General features: G+C 41.1%; 1 protein-coding gene across 4 annotated transcripts in view; it reads left to right on the plus strand.

Annotated features, from left to right (window-relative positions):
• The window catches only part of LOC142406443 (adhesion G protein-coupled receptor B1-like), a 130,758-nt gene that overhangs the window by 96,750 nt on the left and 17,349 nt on the right, over positions 1 to 16,659 (plus strand). Inside the window, exons 16-19 of one of the 4 annotated variants that reach the window (XM_075495363.1) lie at positions 1,139 to 1,237; positions 9,070 to 9,241; positions 10,439 to 10,534; positions 13,229 to 13,283. In XM_075495363.1, coding sequence (XP_075351478.1) covers positions 1,139 to 1,237; positions 9,070 to 9,241; positions 10,439 to 10,534; positions 13,229 to 13,283 — 422 coding nt within the window. The remainder of the gene's footprint in view (positions 1 to 1,138; positions 1,238 to 9,069; positions 9,242 to 10,438; positions 10,535 to 13,228; positions 13,284 to 16,659) is intronic. The other 3 variants (XM_075495364.1, XM_075495365.1, XM_075495366.1) reach the window with 3 other exon arrangements.

Consider the following 16,659-nt stretch of genomic DNA (forward strand, 5'->3'; position numbering starts at 1 on the left):
ACCAGGCACTGCATGTGGGCCTGTAGGATGTTTTGCAGACTCCTGCCCGTTTTCTAAGCCAGATCTGATGTGGATGTCTATCTGTGCAAATCGGAGAGTGCACACAAACTAGTAAATTCTGGGAAGAAACAGGGCCAATGCCAAGCTAACGTGGCTTCTGGGCTCCTGAGTAAGAGCTGGCTTGCCAGCTATGTGGGTTCACATGCATTAGCTTATAAAAATGATGAGGGCATACCCTTTAGCAGATCCCTGCAGCCCCTTATACCAGCAGCCCACAATGGCCTGGTTCTATGGTTGATCCCATCCAGAAAAAATGGGAGCAACTGATGTGAATAAGTCTCAGGGTTCATCCCAAAGATGTTTTCAGCTCCAAAACAAGATCTGAGAGAAGAAATGTCTCAAAAGTAGTCAGCCAGTCCGGCTCCCTTCAGGGCAGGTTGATGGTCTTACAAAACACCCAAGCTCATGCTTAACTTCCAGGACACAAACAGTCCCATTTGCATGTACTTCATCACAGATTAAGCAACCAAAGAGTGGCCTGTCTCCTGGTATTGTCAGCTGCCATGTGGGTATCCCCACCAAGGCGAGGATTAGCACACAAGGGCCAATGGAGAAAATATATGGCTTATCCCTTGCGTTGCTTTAGGAAAGAAGATAAGCAGGCACAGTCCCCACAGCCCTACTTCTTGCCTTCTACTGTACAACCCTGCCACCTTTTTTGTTTTGGAGCAAAAAGGCCAGGAGGGAAAAGAGCAATTTCTCAAAAATGAACCAAAAGAAGGAGGTGGAGACTGGGAGAGCAGTACTGGTTTCTCTTCCGTGGGTGCCAGAGAGAGACACCCTGAATCTGGCAAAACATTCACCAACACAGTTCCACCCTCTCCAGCGGCACCAACACGTCTCTGAATTGTACATTTTCCCCATTTCCCGCATCTGGAGTGGTACAGATGAGAGAGTTTTATTCCTGCCTGTCTTTCATTTCTCTTTTCAAACTGGGTATGGTTGGTTGGTTCCCTTTCTTCTTTCTTCCTTTCTTTCGTTCTTTCTTTCTTTTGGCTTCTCCTTCCCTTTCCTTTCTACGTTTGTGTTCATAAGCAAAGTGTTTTGTTTTGTTTCAGTCTTTTGGTTTTAATTGCAGTCAGATGGCAGTGCCCCTTTACGGCATGACGCTCAAATGTTCCAAGTGTGGAGTAGTTTCTTCTGCTGAAGTTTCGGCCACAGCCACCAGTAACGCCATGTTAGTTCCTCTAATTTCAACTTCTTTTCTTTCTTTCTTTCCACTTTCTTTTTTTTTAAATTTATTTTATTTCCCTCTTTCATTTCCCTGCACTCACCAGCCCTTGTTTGTTTTCTCTCCCCATGTCCCTGCCCACATCCCCACATCCCCAACTCTCCCTGACTTCATTCTGTGGGCCATGAGTAGTGTAGGGCTCCTGCAACATCCCTGGAGCAAAAGTTGATGGGTTGGATCCTGAAAAGCACTTTATGACATGCCTAGATTTAAGCATGTGAGCAGCCCATGGAAGACAAAGGGACTGTTCGTTTGTTGGAAGCTGGGTATATGTTTAATGCCCCTATTTAATTTAGTTCCTGGAGTTACAGACTTAAAGATGTGGTTCCCTAATTAATTTTGATGGTAGATGGGGGCCTCAAACTCCAGCTTTGTCAAGCACTTAAGCATGTGCTTGAATTTTTTACTCCAGAGGCTGCAGAGCATTGAGTATGATTTAAGTGAGTTGGTGAATCACTTCTAAGTGGTTATTTTTTCTCTTATAAAAGGCTAGAGTTAAGTTTAATACCTTGTAGGGCTGCAGTTCTGATTTGATAAGTGTTGACTGCCTCTTTTGGACCCCTAAAAGCACTTGGAATTAGTTCTGAAAATATTAAAGTGTTTCATAGCTCTGAGTTACAAAAGTCAAATGCTGTTAAATCTCTTCTTAGATGCTGCCAGAGTTAGTAAAAAAAAAAAAAGTTATGAAAATGCCAGAGCTTTTTTCTGCTGGAGAAATTGTTGCTATTTATATAGTTGGCTTTTTTCCCAAAGGTTAAGGTAGGAGGGAGAGCGATGAGGGAAGGTTTGTCTTTCTTCCTTCCCTTTTTGAAATTTTATTATCTGCATCATTTCCAAGTGATGCTATATTTTGGATTTGATGACTAAAGTAATATATGTAAAATGTGTGAAAGAAACAGTCTCAGATCTAGACATGTACAATTTGAAAACTCCTACCTTTAATTAATCTAAACAAAGATAGGTGGCTGAGTACCAAATCGCAAAATGTAGAAATATAAAAGAAAATCAAAACACAAGGTTTTCTCCTTTTTTTCTGAAAACAGAGCCATTTTTATAAAATCCAAAAGAGTTTAGGGAAAAATCTACATTTCGGAAAAATAACCAATTGTCGTTAGAAAAAAGAGAACATGCCATCACCTCTATTAAGAGCTAGCGGTTTCGATGAGATGCAAAAACTAAACAAAATCTCATTTATTTTTCACTGCTGAAGTCATTTACTTATACCTTTTGCAACAGTGCCCAGCTGAGATGGTGAGATGGCATTGGTCCAGACACGCGTACCACAAGTCTGGAACTAGCAGGTCACTGCATTTCGGTTTCCTGTGACTGCAGAGGAATGCTAAACCAGCAGCAGCTTTACTATAAACAAATTAGACTATTAAATAGGGGAGGCTTTCGGTTCATAGTAAATTCATTTAAAAAGTAAAACAATCTGAAGTCCTCCCATATTGTCTGACATAGGTCTGTCATAAATCACATATTCTGATTTATCTTCAAATCAGAAAAAAAAGGGATATGAAATCCAGATCTCCTACTTATCCTGCTTTTCTAATTTAAGTAGTTTGATAGAAATTGGAAGGCTCTTGTAAGAGGGTATGTCTTTTGTTTCCCAGCAGATAGAATACCTTAGATGATAAATTCCAGTACTGGTTTTGTTGTTTGTCCTCAAGTGTCCTATGCTCTTGTCCTTGCAAAGGGACCACTGAGTACTACACGAATTAGTTCACTCAGCCCTAATCTACCCTTGTCATCCACTTCGTTCTGCAGCTGAACTGTTTCTGTTTTTCTTCCTCCAAATCTATTGTAGACGAGGTTGTCAATAAGGCAAAGCCCTGATTGTGCTTCATGCCACTGCCACCGTTCTGCTGGCCTTCATCCCAGATCTTGGACCAGCTTTGCCATTCAGTTTTGAAATCTTGTAATGCAAATCAGATGCCATGAGGATTCCTGGCTCCTCTCTGACCTAGAATTAGCCATAGTTGTTCGACAGAGAGCACATCAAGGACGTTACTGCCTTGTTCCTGCTGGGGTTGCTCATGTCCTCTCCAGCTTACCTCGCATATGTTGCAGAGCTCATTTCTGGAATAGCATGGCATAAAAGGATAATCCTTTTGTCCATTTTTCTTGGCTTTTGGAAATCATAGAAGTTCTGAGCAACTCTTTGTGGTAATATCTGTGTCTAAGAGAGAAGGGGTCAGAGAAGCAGATGTGTAACTGAGGGAAAACGTGGTAAACCACTGATGGGAGAGCAGATAGTAATCATGACAGAAGTGAAAAATATGCACTGGAAATTGTGCAATTTCTTGTCTTGGGAAATGATGAAAAAGAAAGCTTTGGATGTCTATGACCTGTTAAGGATTAGCTAGACTTGACAGGTGTGGATTAAAAAAACCCTTCCCTTTAGGTTGTTCTGGAGAAGATGCTGGGCATATTTTGCCATTGGAAGACCTCTGTTCCCACATTTCCTTCCTTTTATTGCTGCCTGTAGGGTAGCCTCAGCCTGTGAAATACTGCCTTCTAATTAATTTGTCTTTGCTACCTGTGAAAAATTTTTACCTGAGACAGGGAAAAAATATCTCAGGGGCATGCCATTTCTTTGTACTTGCTGTGAACCAGGACACCCACTGCAGATACCAGGGACTGCTATTGGATAGATGGATGGACGGAAGGAAGGAAGGAAGGAAGGAAGGAAGGAAGGAAGGAAGGAATTCCTGCCAGGCAGTGCATTGCAAATACAGACTCTCAGGTTCTGACCATAGGGAAGAGACTGGCCCAAGACTAAGGCCCTGGCACGGTGTATTCTTCTTGTAGGCAACCCACCCAAGAGTCAATGTCAGGGAGTCCTCATGACCCTTCTCATGCATCATCCCTCTTACATCATCAGAAGCTCATGTGTCAAATCTCCCATCTAATGGATTTTCTCTTTTTCTTGGCTCAAAGTCATTTCAGGAAGTCTTAGATGTCAAATTTTCTGTCCATATTGTAGTTCCAGGACTAATGTGATCAATATTTCCATGCATGGCTGGTTTTATGAAGGAGACTGTTCCTCGTGAGGGTGTTATTCCCATAGTTCAAGGAATTTGAAATTGTATCCTTAACTGGGGATAATACATGGGCCCTGCAGGTCCTTGCTTGGACTGTCGGAGAACAACTTCCCTTATTATGGGTGAATAATCAAGCAGTCTGCTCATAGCTACTTCATTGCCTGCCTGTCTCATTTAGAGGCATTTGATTTCCTGTTCCCCTAGTTGTATGGTTCAGATTGCAGAAACTGAGAGCAGAATCATCTTTTGGAGAAAACAGAAATAATATCTTGTGTTTCGGTGTTGCCTGTGCATGCACAGTGCCCCCTCTTTTCTAGTTACAGATTTTCTATCTTGGTTATAAGGGCATTGAGTTAAAGGGATTTTCTCCGATCTGTCCCTAAAATTGGGGCAACACCGTTGCTTTTAGGAGGAATACAAGTTAGAGGAGGGAGGGAATGAATAAAGTAAATCCTTGTACTGTGGTTTTCCTGTAGCAGAACTGCTGTGGTGCAGGAACAGCATGCTCATCAGAGTAGTGGAGCAGCACGTGCCACTGTGCAGCATGTAAGGAGCCATCCATTGTCTTAAGTGTTGAGTCCACCTACCATCTCCCTTTTCAGAGCTCCTCTCCAGAGGCTGCTTTCTGAACTATAAAGTTATTTTTCCTTCTGCTGCTTCTTTAGCTTATAGTACTGGCTGCCCTGTCAGCGTTGAGTAATGAGAAGAATTGATTACTTACCTCTTTATAAAGGCCCTTTACATCTTTGTTGGCATGTACTGTGTGTCCTCCTGCATTTGCCTTTTGTCAGGGTGCAGGCCTCTTAATCTTTCTTCATGTTGATCTTTGTTTCCAAAAACATTTTTTTTGCTCTTTCCATTGCTATCCTCTAAGTGCCATCAGTTTATCCTGCTTCTTTTGCAAAGCTGAAGACTCTCAAGGCTGCTAGCTAGCTAAAGAACAAAAGCACAACTAGTTTTTGACATTTTGACCAAAGGCCATCATCTGCTTGTTGCCAGAGCTGCATCTGCTATGTGCTTTCATAAGGTTAAGTCTTTGCCATGCTAGATAAAGCTGTGGACAATGTTATTGTGTGGCCATGTTGCCACACGTCATTGTAATTATATTTGGCTGCACTGTGCTGTGGCATTGCCATATCCCAAAGTAACGCCTTTCCTCTGCAATGCAGCAGTAGCATGGTGTGGTGGGGAGGAACAACGTGACACTACAACTGTACTGTTGAGTAACATTGTCATGTCATGGTCATCCAGCATCATGCTTCCACAATGCAGTGTAATGATCTTCCCTTGATATTGCTGTCACTCATCATCAGTGCTGTCATGTATGGGACAAATAAGAGGATCTGCCAGCTAATTCCTTTGTCTCAAGCAATAAAAATCCTGGATTCATTGATCATAGATGATCCATAATGAAGAGTCATTAGGTAATCACAATGTCATTACATAACAAATCATCATTTCATGTCACATCACGTGGCACCACAACATGAAGTTTCTTAGGTCCTGTAAATTGTTCTGCAACCTTTTAAGGCTGCACAGTACCTCCTAAAAAAGGGACAAATAGACAGGTGGCAGAAGTATGAGTTCTGCTATGAATTCAGCTCACAGCAAATAGAATTAAGGGCAATGTCACAGGAAACCCACTTATCTTCCCCTGAGTTTTCTTCTGAAATTTCAGTCTTGATATGATTTTTTTTTAAGTGGAACTTTTGTTGAATTTAACATTTCAAAAGCTAAGCAGAGCTCTGAAAGTGAAATTAGAGTAAGTTACATTCCTATGACCTGTTGACATCTGCTGCCTGAGAATAAAGATTATGCATTAAGTGTCAAGCAACTTTTCCATAACATTTGTAAGGGGTGGATATTGTTGAGAAGGCATCTGCAAGGTGAATCACAAAGAGAGCAGAAAGGCCATACTCTTAGCTGGTGTAACTGAGCACAACTCAGTTGGAAAAATCCTGATTTACTCCAGCTGAACATGTGATGTAATACTGTTTTCATCGTCTGGGTTGGAAGGGCAGATGATGTTTTGATCATCTGGTTAGAATGGCAGAGATTTAAGTGGTGATTTAAGGTTGCTTATGTTGGGAGCAATAGTGGAGTCCATCAGGATGTCTCGACGCAGAAGAAAGTTGAATAGTTTGCCCATATGGAGACACGCAGAGCAAGGGGCTGAGAAGGACTCACTGAGTCCAGTGTAGACAGCAGGAGCTCTGAAGGGAGCCCATTGTAGTTATGGATCATGGCATCTGTGCTCTGGATAGCAAATAGACTCAAGCAGTGCCTTGTTAAAGCAGGATGCCTGCTTTTTTTTTTTTTTTTTAAGTTTTTTGAAGCCAGTGGGTTAAAATGTAACCATTTGCTAAAGAGAAACATAATTTACCTCCTCAGCAGCATCCCTTACAAACCCAAATCCACATCTAAATCTTGGATCCAGATCCAAATCATCGTCAATCTGATATTGCAGTTCTTTTCAAGAGTGGAAAACCCATCCAAATTTAGATGGCTGGTTCAGACCCGTACTTACAGGTCAGATCCATTCTCATATGTGGTTGCCAGGTTTCTCGTTTGCATGTTGGTGGTAGTAAGGTACACGTATGTGTGGATTAAGAGTGTGCTGGGAGACCAGATAATTCCAGGAAACAGAGCTGTCTGGTACAGACCTTTTCTAGCAGCCTCTGTTGACTTTGCTGGTTTCCAGCAATCACAACTGCAAGTTGCTACTGGAATGATTTCATCTACCAAGCCATGCATCAGGCATGTTGTGTTTGCTGATACTCGCATGGAAGACACATCTAGAGTGGAGCAAGCCTTATCTTTCCATTTGGCTTTTCTGCCTCTCTGATTTTTTTGCTGCACTTATTGCTTAGCCAGTTTTATTAATGCACCACTGCAAATGACAGCAAAGAGAGATTTCAGTATAATGAGGCAGATTTCAGAGGGCTGAGGGAGAAGTGGAATAAAAACTTATGTTTAGGAGTTGTTTGGTTGAGGGCTGTCTGGCTGCTGCATTTTTTTTTAAATGATGCTTTGAAATTATAGTTCATATTGGACATTAAAGAACATTCAGTTTGTCATCCTGTATAAAATTACAAGGTATCAGATTATGTCATGGCCCTTACCTTACATGGAAGTCTCATAATGCTTGTTTTAATTAAAAAAAAAAAAAAAAAGAAAGTATATTACATTTACCTGCTCCCTTAGGTAAATTACATTGCGTAATAAAACCACTAAGGAACACATCTGAGTCTGGACAGGTTGTAGAAATATTTGCAATCAGAGTATCATTATGACTATAAAAATAACCTGTCACTTCAGTATGTGGTCATTACAGCAGAACTGATGTAACAATCCTTGAAAAACTCTTAACTGAAGCCAGGGCGTTACATCCTGATGTCCATACCTGTGTCCAAGCTCCAGCTTTGTTCAGGTAAAACTCTCACCGAGGTCTGTGAGAGTGGTACCTGGATAACCAGCAAGTAAACATTATTAAAAACTTGATCATTTATCAGAAAATGGTAAGCAAGTCCCATGTAAGTACTGTAAAACGTGTGTCATTATATCTGTCCTGTAATTTATTGTGTTGCCTGTATTTGTTTGTTAGTATATAGGTTGAGGTTTTCTACACAGAAAGATCTTGAAGCTCAACTTGTTATTCAGCCTGTACATAGGTCTACTCTTATTTGTTAGATAAAAGCCCACAGAGAAATTCTCCTGATACTCTTGGTGCACCAGTGCTGCCAAATATCTTAGGAAGACTGACAGCTTAAAATCTCCCTAGTAAGCTGTTAAAATTGCTTCAGACCCTTTTTGGTCAGAGAGCTAAATGAGTAAATATGGGAACAGAGCTGCTTTCCTGTTTCTAGAGCCATCATTTGTAGATAAAAGTGGAGGTTCATGGGGCAGTACTTGCATTACAGAAAACTGTTTTGTCCGGTTTTCTGTCTTGTGAATTAAGAAGTGGCTTGAATCTTAAGTTATTTTAACTTAGAATGTCCACCCAAGAATAAACTTATGTACAATAATTGCTAAATATAGAAACAACTGTATTTTTTTCAAAACATTCAGCTGGGGAGATCACACAAGAAAGCAGAAAATTTTCTGTTCACAGAAAAATTGGGTCAGGTATCAGTTCTCCTGATGTTCATTGATGTAGTGTAGAATAAGGGAGCAACAGCAAAATATCAGTCTCCACATCAGCTCTATGCTTGTCCGTTTTAGTCACTTGAAACCGTGACACATGTCCCCAGTGTTGGTGTCTTCCATGTGCTGTGGAAGTCCAAGTGTCTGTAACCCAAGTACCAACAGCCATCGTGACAAACCAGTCTCTGCTGCAACTGTTCCCCTTCCCTTTGGCAACTTACAGTGGTTGTATTTTGTCTCCCCTCCTTGGGAAATGCCATTGTTGTGGACTAGTGACAGAGAGTGGGAAGGGCGTGAAAGGGGGAGTGAGGTATCTGCATCCTTCCTCCCCACCTCAAGTTTTATGCATGACTGCACCATTGAAAAGTAGACCCTCCCGTAGAAATGTGTGTCACCTGTTTTGGTAGCGTGAGTGTGCAAAGCATCTTCCTGCTTCCCTGTGGCAGGGGCTCAGAAGACGTCTAGCACAAGTATACATTTGCTGAAGAAGTCTTCTGAAGCCTCATGGGATCAGGAGGCTGAATTAGCAACCCACGTGGAAGCAGGTGAGGCTGAAGTGGAGCTGAATTCTCTTTTCCTCTCCCTTGACAGGGCATCCCTTTGGAGCTCCTGCGTGGTCCTACCTCTTCTGGCTCTCACCTGGATGTCTGCAGTTCTGGCAATCACAGATCGGCGGTCAGCACTCTTCCAGATCCTTTTTGCTGTCTTTGACTCGTTAGAGGGCTTTGTCATTGTTATGGTCCATTGCATCCTAAGGCGGGAGGTGAGACAAATGAGTCATTCTCTTTTACATAACCAATATACTTCCCATAGAAAACATCTGAAAAATGTCCAGTCAGCCTGGTAGGTTCTCTAATCCAATGAACTTTTGCCTTTGTGTAGACAGCGACCACAAAAATGACCATGACAGTATCGGTCAGAGGGAAGGAGGGATGAATCAACGGTTGTCCTGCTGAGTGTACTGAAGAGTGGAACTTGGGGGAGAGTCTTAGATTAGCTAACATGTCAGGTTTTGCTTGTTTAACACCAAAATTAATGTTTCCAGAATTTTTACACCCCACCTCTGAAAATAGAATATTAAGAAAAACAATTTGTTTGTTTGATTTCAAGAGAGGCAACTTGCACCGAGATTCACAGAATGATTGTATGTTGGCATTAGTGCCTAGATATTTGAGCTAGAAAGCAAAGCTAGCAATAATCAAGCAAGGAAATTGAGTAAATTCTCTCCAGCCTCCCTCTGGAGATTTAAAATGGTAAATTATATCAGGGAAGAAAAGGATGAATCTGTTATGTTTCTTTTATTCTTTCATCCTACTGAGTGGATAGACTATTAATAAAAGAGACAGGAAGGGGTTTTTTTCAGTATTCATTTTATCATCTTACAGCTCCTTTAAATTAAGTAAAACAGATTAATTTCTTATGTCAGGCCAATGAAATCAATGGAACTATACCACTGACTTGGCTGATACTCCTTCAACTAATTGCATTATGAATATTTGCATTTAACTCCCATTGCAGTTACTGGCATTTTTTTCCATAGATTTCAGTGAGTTTTGGATCATTTGTAATACGTATCATCAGATACATATTACAGCTGATATGGGATCATAATCAGGCATTGTAGACCCCAATATAATGGTTTATGCAATAGCATCCATTGTAAACATATTGTAAGCTGCAAAATAGAAGACGTTTTTATTCTTGACTATATAAATCAAGCAACTATATAAATCAAGCAACTACAAGTGACCAACACAATGACCCCGGACACCTGTAAAACCTTTGAGTTGCTCTGTTAGTACGTGAATATAAACCACTTGAAATTAATACCTGAATGCTACTAAAGTAGGATCCATGTTCTTTTGATCTACCAAGGACCTTTTTTTTTTCCTCAGCAGAATTTAATACGGTTTGGTATTCCTGTCTGACCCTGACTTTGCAAATCCATTTGTTCCTGCAGGTCCAGGATGCTGTGAAGTGCCGAGTAGTAGATCGTCAGGAAGAGGGCAATGGAGACTCAGGGGGGTCATTTCAGAATGGACACGCTCAGCTAATGGTAGGGAAAACTACCACCTAGTCTATTATTAAAGGACCTATGGGCATTTTGAACTCATAACTGATAAACAAAAGGCTCTGTCCATCATAGATTTTGCAATCATAATTCTTTTTTCCTTTAAACCTATGCTTGACCAAACGTAGCTCTTTCATAGGCTCTTTCACACAAATCCAGTTTCTTTTCATTGTAATATTAAGGGGCTCAAACTTACACACCAGGTTTTGCAGACACCTTGGTGAGATTCTTTCTTTCCCAGAAAATACAAAGCCAAAATATACCTCCCAGGTCTTCCAGACCTTTTCATCCCCATCATGCTGCCTTGTCCTAGCTGGAGCTAGGAGGCAGTAGTTTAATACTGTTTTAATCACAGTGTGTTGGGTCATTATTATAAAGATGCTGTCTCAAAAGGATTTGTTTCTCTCAAAAGCACACTTGTTTACATTGCTTCACTGGGAATATAGTTTAAGCACTGTAAACCTTGGTCCTGTTGTGTAAGTCCTTTACAAACAAAAAACCTAGATAAGGCTGTAGAAGAATAAGCTATGGGGAATCGTCTTGCATCTGCTTCAGTGTTACAATGTAGATGATATAAGAGGCATTTGATTTCTAAGGTTGGGGTAGGGACATCAGGACAATCACAAGATTTGAACAAGTTCCAAAAATGTCTAGGTAATATTAGACCTATATCATAACCCAATGGTGTTTTATTCCAATCACTCCTGTGCTAAGCTAAGTAGCTTATGCTTGGGTACAAGGTCTCATTTCAAACAGCACAATCTTTAAGTCAAGATATCAAGAGATACATAATTTTACCACACCTCATAGGTGTTTGTTAAAAACAGGTGCCTCATTTCTAATTTAAATGTGTAGTCTTCTCATCTTCAGACGGGTTCTTGCTATGCCTATTTATGTGTAATTAGAAAGCCCCTTGCGTGCCTAGTACTTTCGCTCCTTCAATAATAGACACCATAATCATATCCAGTCTCAATCTTCCTTTCAATAAGTTAACACACTGAGCTTTTTTATTCTCCCTCTGTAAGACATCTGCCTTCAAATTATTTATATAACCCTTTTCCACATGCCCTTTAGACCCGCACCATCCTTTAAAAATGTGGATACTGGATTTGTTATTGTATTGTCAACATCCCAAACACTATATTCTGAAGTTTCAGATTTTTGTCTCTCTGTATAACTCTCTGTTTTCATTCATTATGAACCACCTTGCAAAGTTCTGTCAGCTACAAGTTTTTTAGCAATGAGATTACATTTACTTCTGCACTGTTGATGGATGTGTTGAGAAGTAGAGAGCTTACAATCAGTTTCTTCACATTCAGGCACAAAAAGCTTCGGAATCTAGACTTGAATGATGACTCCTCACTGATATTTTTAGAGGGGTACAATGTTATTTTGTAGTGACTGAGTTGTAAAATAACCAAAGAAATCAAAAGCTTTGCAGGAATGCATTTTTGCTGTTACCTTTTCCAGTAATCTCCAAATCTACCCAACAAGTGAAAAGAAGCTTAGCGGAGTAGAACTGTTTTCCACAAAATCTTGTTGACTGGTATTAAATATAGACCTATTTTTTATTTATTTATCAGTAGAACTAGTACAGGCTGTTCAGTTACATTTTTCTGGAACTCCTGTAATGAAAATGAGATTATATTTTTCTGTGTCATTCCACTTGCCCATTTAAGCGTTAACTCAGTCTTATTTCTCTTGTATTATTTTCAGATTTATTTGATATCCCAAATAATTTACTAAGAAATTAGCATCACGAAGGTTGAGATAATTCCTCAACCAGCTCTTCAAAAACTCTTGGATCTCAACCTGCTAATATTAAAGTGTTTATCCCAGGGGGATGGGGATTTTTTTTCACACTCTTCTTAGTATTAAACTGGAACGCATTTAATCACATTAATACAAGTATATTAACTGTCTTCTTTCTGAAATGATTCTAGAGATAATCAGTGAACTCTTCTACCTTTTGCTAGTTTGTGGTCTTTCCATTACTCCATGAAAACTCCTGGCTCACTGTGACTCAGTGTATCCAGTTCTTTGAAATGTTATCTGCTAAAAGCTTTAGAAAAAGGATTAACTCATACTGGGAGAAGAAAGGAGTTTCATTTGGCTGTACAGACTGCTTGAAAAAGTTATTGAGCTTTTGTGCCTGCAGGGACCATTGATTTTATATGCTAAGAGTTTCAGAAGCAGAGACTTGTTTCCACTTCATGTGACTTGGTGATAGATCACAAGAAAGCCCAGTGGGTATGGAGCGTTCTCAGCGGCATCCCCAGATCTTTTTAATGACTGGAGAGGAATTCACTTAGACCAAGTGCGGGGAGATATATATTCAAGGCAGATCAGGCCAGGAATCTGCCCCCTGATTTTTAGGAATGTGCATAAACGTGTTCCAGGGAAATATTTTAATTAGTGGAATTAGTGTATGGATGAGCAGGTGAATCCAGCTGAAAAGCAATGTTACAGCTTTACCACTGCCTGAAGTTCAAGAGCCACAGCTGGAAGAAAGTGGTCTGTTTGCCATGTTTCAAAGCTCAAGCAAAACGTCTCTCCTCCGCTCTTCCAGCAGTGGTTGTGTCTGGCTCACTAATTAAAGTGTTTTTTGCATTTTCCAAATGGCTTGCTTTCCCCCACCACCTCCTTTTGACCACGTCCTCTGTGTTCTCTGTCTTTCAGACCGATTTTGAGAAGGATGTGGATATGGCTTGTAGATCAGGTGAGCACATCACAGGTGAGAATCAACAAGTGACCTGGTTTGGGGATTGAACTAGGCCATTTTTTTTTTCCTTTCTGTTTTATTTGTGTGTGTCTTAGTGACTTGCATGTACTTGCGTGGGCTGCCCTTACTCTCGACCCTGACCAAAACAAAGCAACTCCCCTAATTCCCACTGTGCTTTGCTTATCCTATTTCCCCACAGCTCTCTTGGCCTTTTAGCTAAGATTAAACCTCACCTCTGTGGTATTATTTCTTACCTATGACCCGTGTAACACAGTGGCAGAGAAGAGTATCAAGGAAGAAGAGATTGGATCCATCTCTTCCTACTGTGATCCTTCTTTGCTTTAGCAACCCCTGCCCAAGGGAGTCACACCGGTCACACCAACCTCAGACAGCTCTGTGCTCAGGAGAGGTGTCTTTGAGAAGGTCTGGAATCTGGTGAGCCTTCCCCCCACTCCACCTGGCTCCATGCACACTTCTAGTGCAGTTGTGAGGTGCCTGTACATATGGAGGTGGGTCAAGTCTCTCCTCCTTTGCCTGCACCTTTCTGCTGTGTGCTCAATCACACACATTCATTATGATCCTGAAGATCTGCATGAGTTGACAGTCCCTTTCCCTGATAACTCCGTTTTCTCTCATTCCCCTGGGGGTGTCTGTGCTGTCTGGATTCTCCTTTGCTACCTGTTCGTCTCTGCAGGTTTCATCCTCTCCTGGTCCTGGCATGCCTGACCATTTGGCTGGGTTTTTTTTTTTTCTTACCCTTTGTAGATATTTAGGCTTTTATTTACCCTCCCAGACTTCTCCTCTCTCCCAAGCAAGAGAAATACCAGCTTGCTTGGCACTTGCATATAATTCACATCTTCCAAACCGGGATCTCCCATAGCCGAGGACAGCACATACTGTGTGTTCAGTTACCATCATGGGAAAGCTTCTGTCTCTCTCTATATTACTCTTCCTTCCTTCCTTCTTTCTTTCTTTCCTTCTTTCCTTCCTTCCTTCCTTCCTTTCTTCCTTCCTTCCACTTTCTTTCCTTCTTCCTTCCTTTCCTTCTTTCCTTTTTTCTCTCCCTTTTTTCTTTCTTTCTGTTTCTCTCCTTCTCTCTGTCTTTCGATGCTCATCTACCTGTCCCTTTCATTTATCTTTTTCTTTATCTAATCTATCATTTATTTATCTGCTTCTAATGTATTTATCTATAATTCATCTCTTTCCCACTGTCTTGCAATCGCTTATTTATCTCTGTCCTCAGTTGTCTGTCTTGCTGTACCTGTTATTTATGTATTTCTATTTCTGTCAACATTTATCTCTGTCACTGTGTTTCTGTGTATTGTCTATCATTGTCACTATCATTTATCTATCTAATATCTATATATCTTATTTATCTTTTCCTGTCCTTCTCTCTGCCTCACTCTCTCTCCCTATGCTTATCACAGTCACAGTATATTTATCTCACTTATCCCTGTGATATCTTATTTCATGGTCTCTTTCTGTCCATTTATCTCTTTTCAGGGTCTGTCCATTTTTTTCTTTCTGTTTCTCTGTCTCACACTCTCTAATTTTTAGCAGTCTCCCTCTTCTCATTTGTCTTCCTCCTTCCTTTTTGACACCGAAGACCTCAGTTCCAAAAAATCACATGCGGAAAACATGCATGTGAGACCAGGTCTGACCTGAACACATGCTCAGTGAACATGCATCCAGGCTGGGTGTTGGCACACACAACCAGCTATACAGCCAGCAGCCCACCTTGTGCTGGAAACCAAGGCAGACCCTGGACTCCTGCAATAAAGGAGCCTTTCTGGATCTGCTACCGAGCTTCTTGCTCCCAAATCGAGCTTCCCAGAGGAAAGGAAGGGGCTGGTTGGTTTCACATGACTTCAGGGCAGAAGACCCTGGATCAGCAGCTTGCTAACAGCCTAGGCTTCCCTTCCTTTGCCAGCATACAACTATACAATTTATTTGTTGATGTCTGCCTGAAAAGATATTCCTCCTCTGATAAAGTGCTGTTAGTCTGCGCCAAGCTAAGTACTTGGTAATAGTCCCCATTTCAGAGACCTTTCTATATGGTGCATCATCCTATGCATTCTGCTTATTGAATAATAAAAACCAGAAATCTGTCCATTGGTTTCTGGCCATCATTTCTCCTGGAGGCACCAGCTCTCGTGTTATGATGGATTGGAGATATGCCTGATACTGCTTATAACCTCCTCACTTAGATTCACTGGTAGGATTGGGTTCATGGTTCAGTGTTGAAAGCTCACTCTGCTCCATGCTTGTAGATTGCCAAGTGCAAACCTCTCCAAACCTACTTTCTGCAGCTGACGTGAGCATGGAGAAGAGCCTGAATCAATAAACCTTACTGACGCTCCCAAATGAAGGGTTTGACTTCAGTAACATCTTCCCGCAGTGTACGCTATGAATACACTGTAGTGCTCTGATTTACCTAGCGTGTCCTCCAGCAATGTCAGGATGACCATGGCTGCCATAGTTACACCCAGTGTGTTTAGCTTTAAAAGCTTTTTAAAGGTTCTTTTATTCTACGTGGTATCCTTGTCATTCTGCCTTGCCTGCTCCCTGGTCTTTGAGGGGAGCTTTGCTCTTCCAGCACCCATCCCTCACAGTATGAATTCGTAGAAAAATTAGTGTGTCTTCGGTCTCATGGGATGCCTATGCCATGTCCTGCCTCTGTCCCAGGTGAAGCAGCTGAATAGTATCAGGTTACCCCAAAGTTTCTTGTCTCTGGTCCATTCAGAAAAAAATAGGTAAAAGGACCTTTTTTTTTTTCCCTTCTGAGATGGGTGAAAGGGGAACATGCATTTATTTCTCCTTTCCTGTGCTGAAATACTGGGTGAGTAGCCTTCAGTCCCGTGCCACTTTGCCCCTGCCCCACAGTCTGTGATTTCCATCTCCTGGAGACATCAAGGCTGATGTCATTATCTCCCTAAGGTCTTTGTTGCAGCCTGAAATCAACTGAGTAATAGATTCTTATGCCTAGAAAAGGAGCAGATGTCTTCTTGTGGGCAGTGTTGCGTGGGAATGAGTGTCTGTGTGTCCTTTATATACCTCCTAATTGGCATGTTCACCTCATCCTCAGTTTTAGGTTTTCCTCTCCTATTAAGGAATATTCATGGCACTCCTTTCTTTCCTCAAGGGAAAATGAGAAACACTAAATAATTAGCTCCCACAAAGGCTTGGCATGATTAGTGGAATGTAAGCTTTTTGGAGAGCAGTTAGAAATTTATAACAAAATGCGGTGCATTTTAAAATACCAAATTATTGACACTGAAACTGGTCCTGGGAAAGGATCAACCTGAAGCAGTTCGGCGAGTTTAAAACAAAAAAAAAAGAATTTACATTTGAAATCATTGATAATGCTGCATTTCAGCTATTTTCTGAA

Source organism: Mycteria americana, chromosome 2 (assembly GCF_035582795.1).
Source record: "Mycteria americana isolate JAX WOST 10 ecotype Jacksonville Zoo and Gardens chromosome 2, USCA_MyAme_1.0, whole genome shotgun sequence".
Taxonomy (NCBI): Eukaryota; Metazoa; Chordata; class Aves; order Ciconiiformes; family Ciconiidae; genus Mycteria; species Mycteria americana.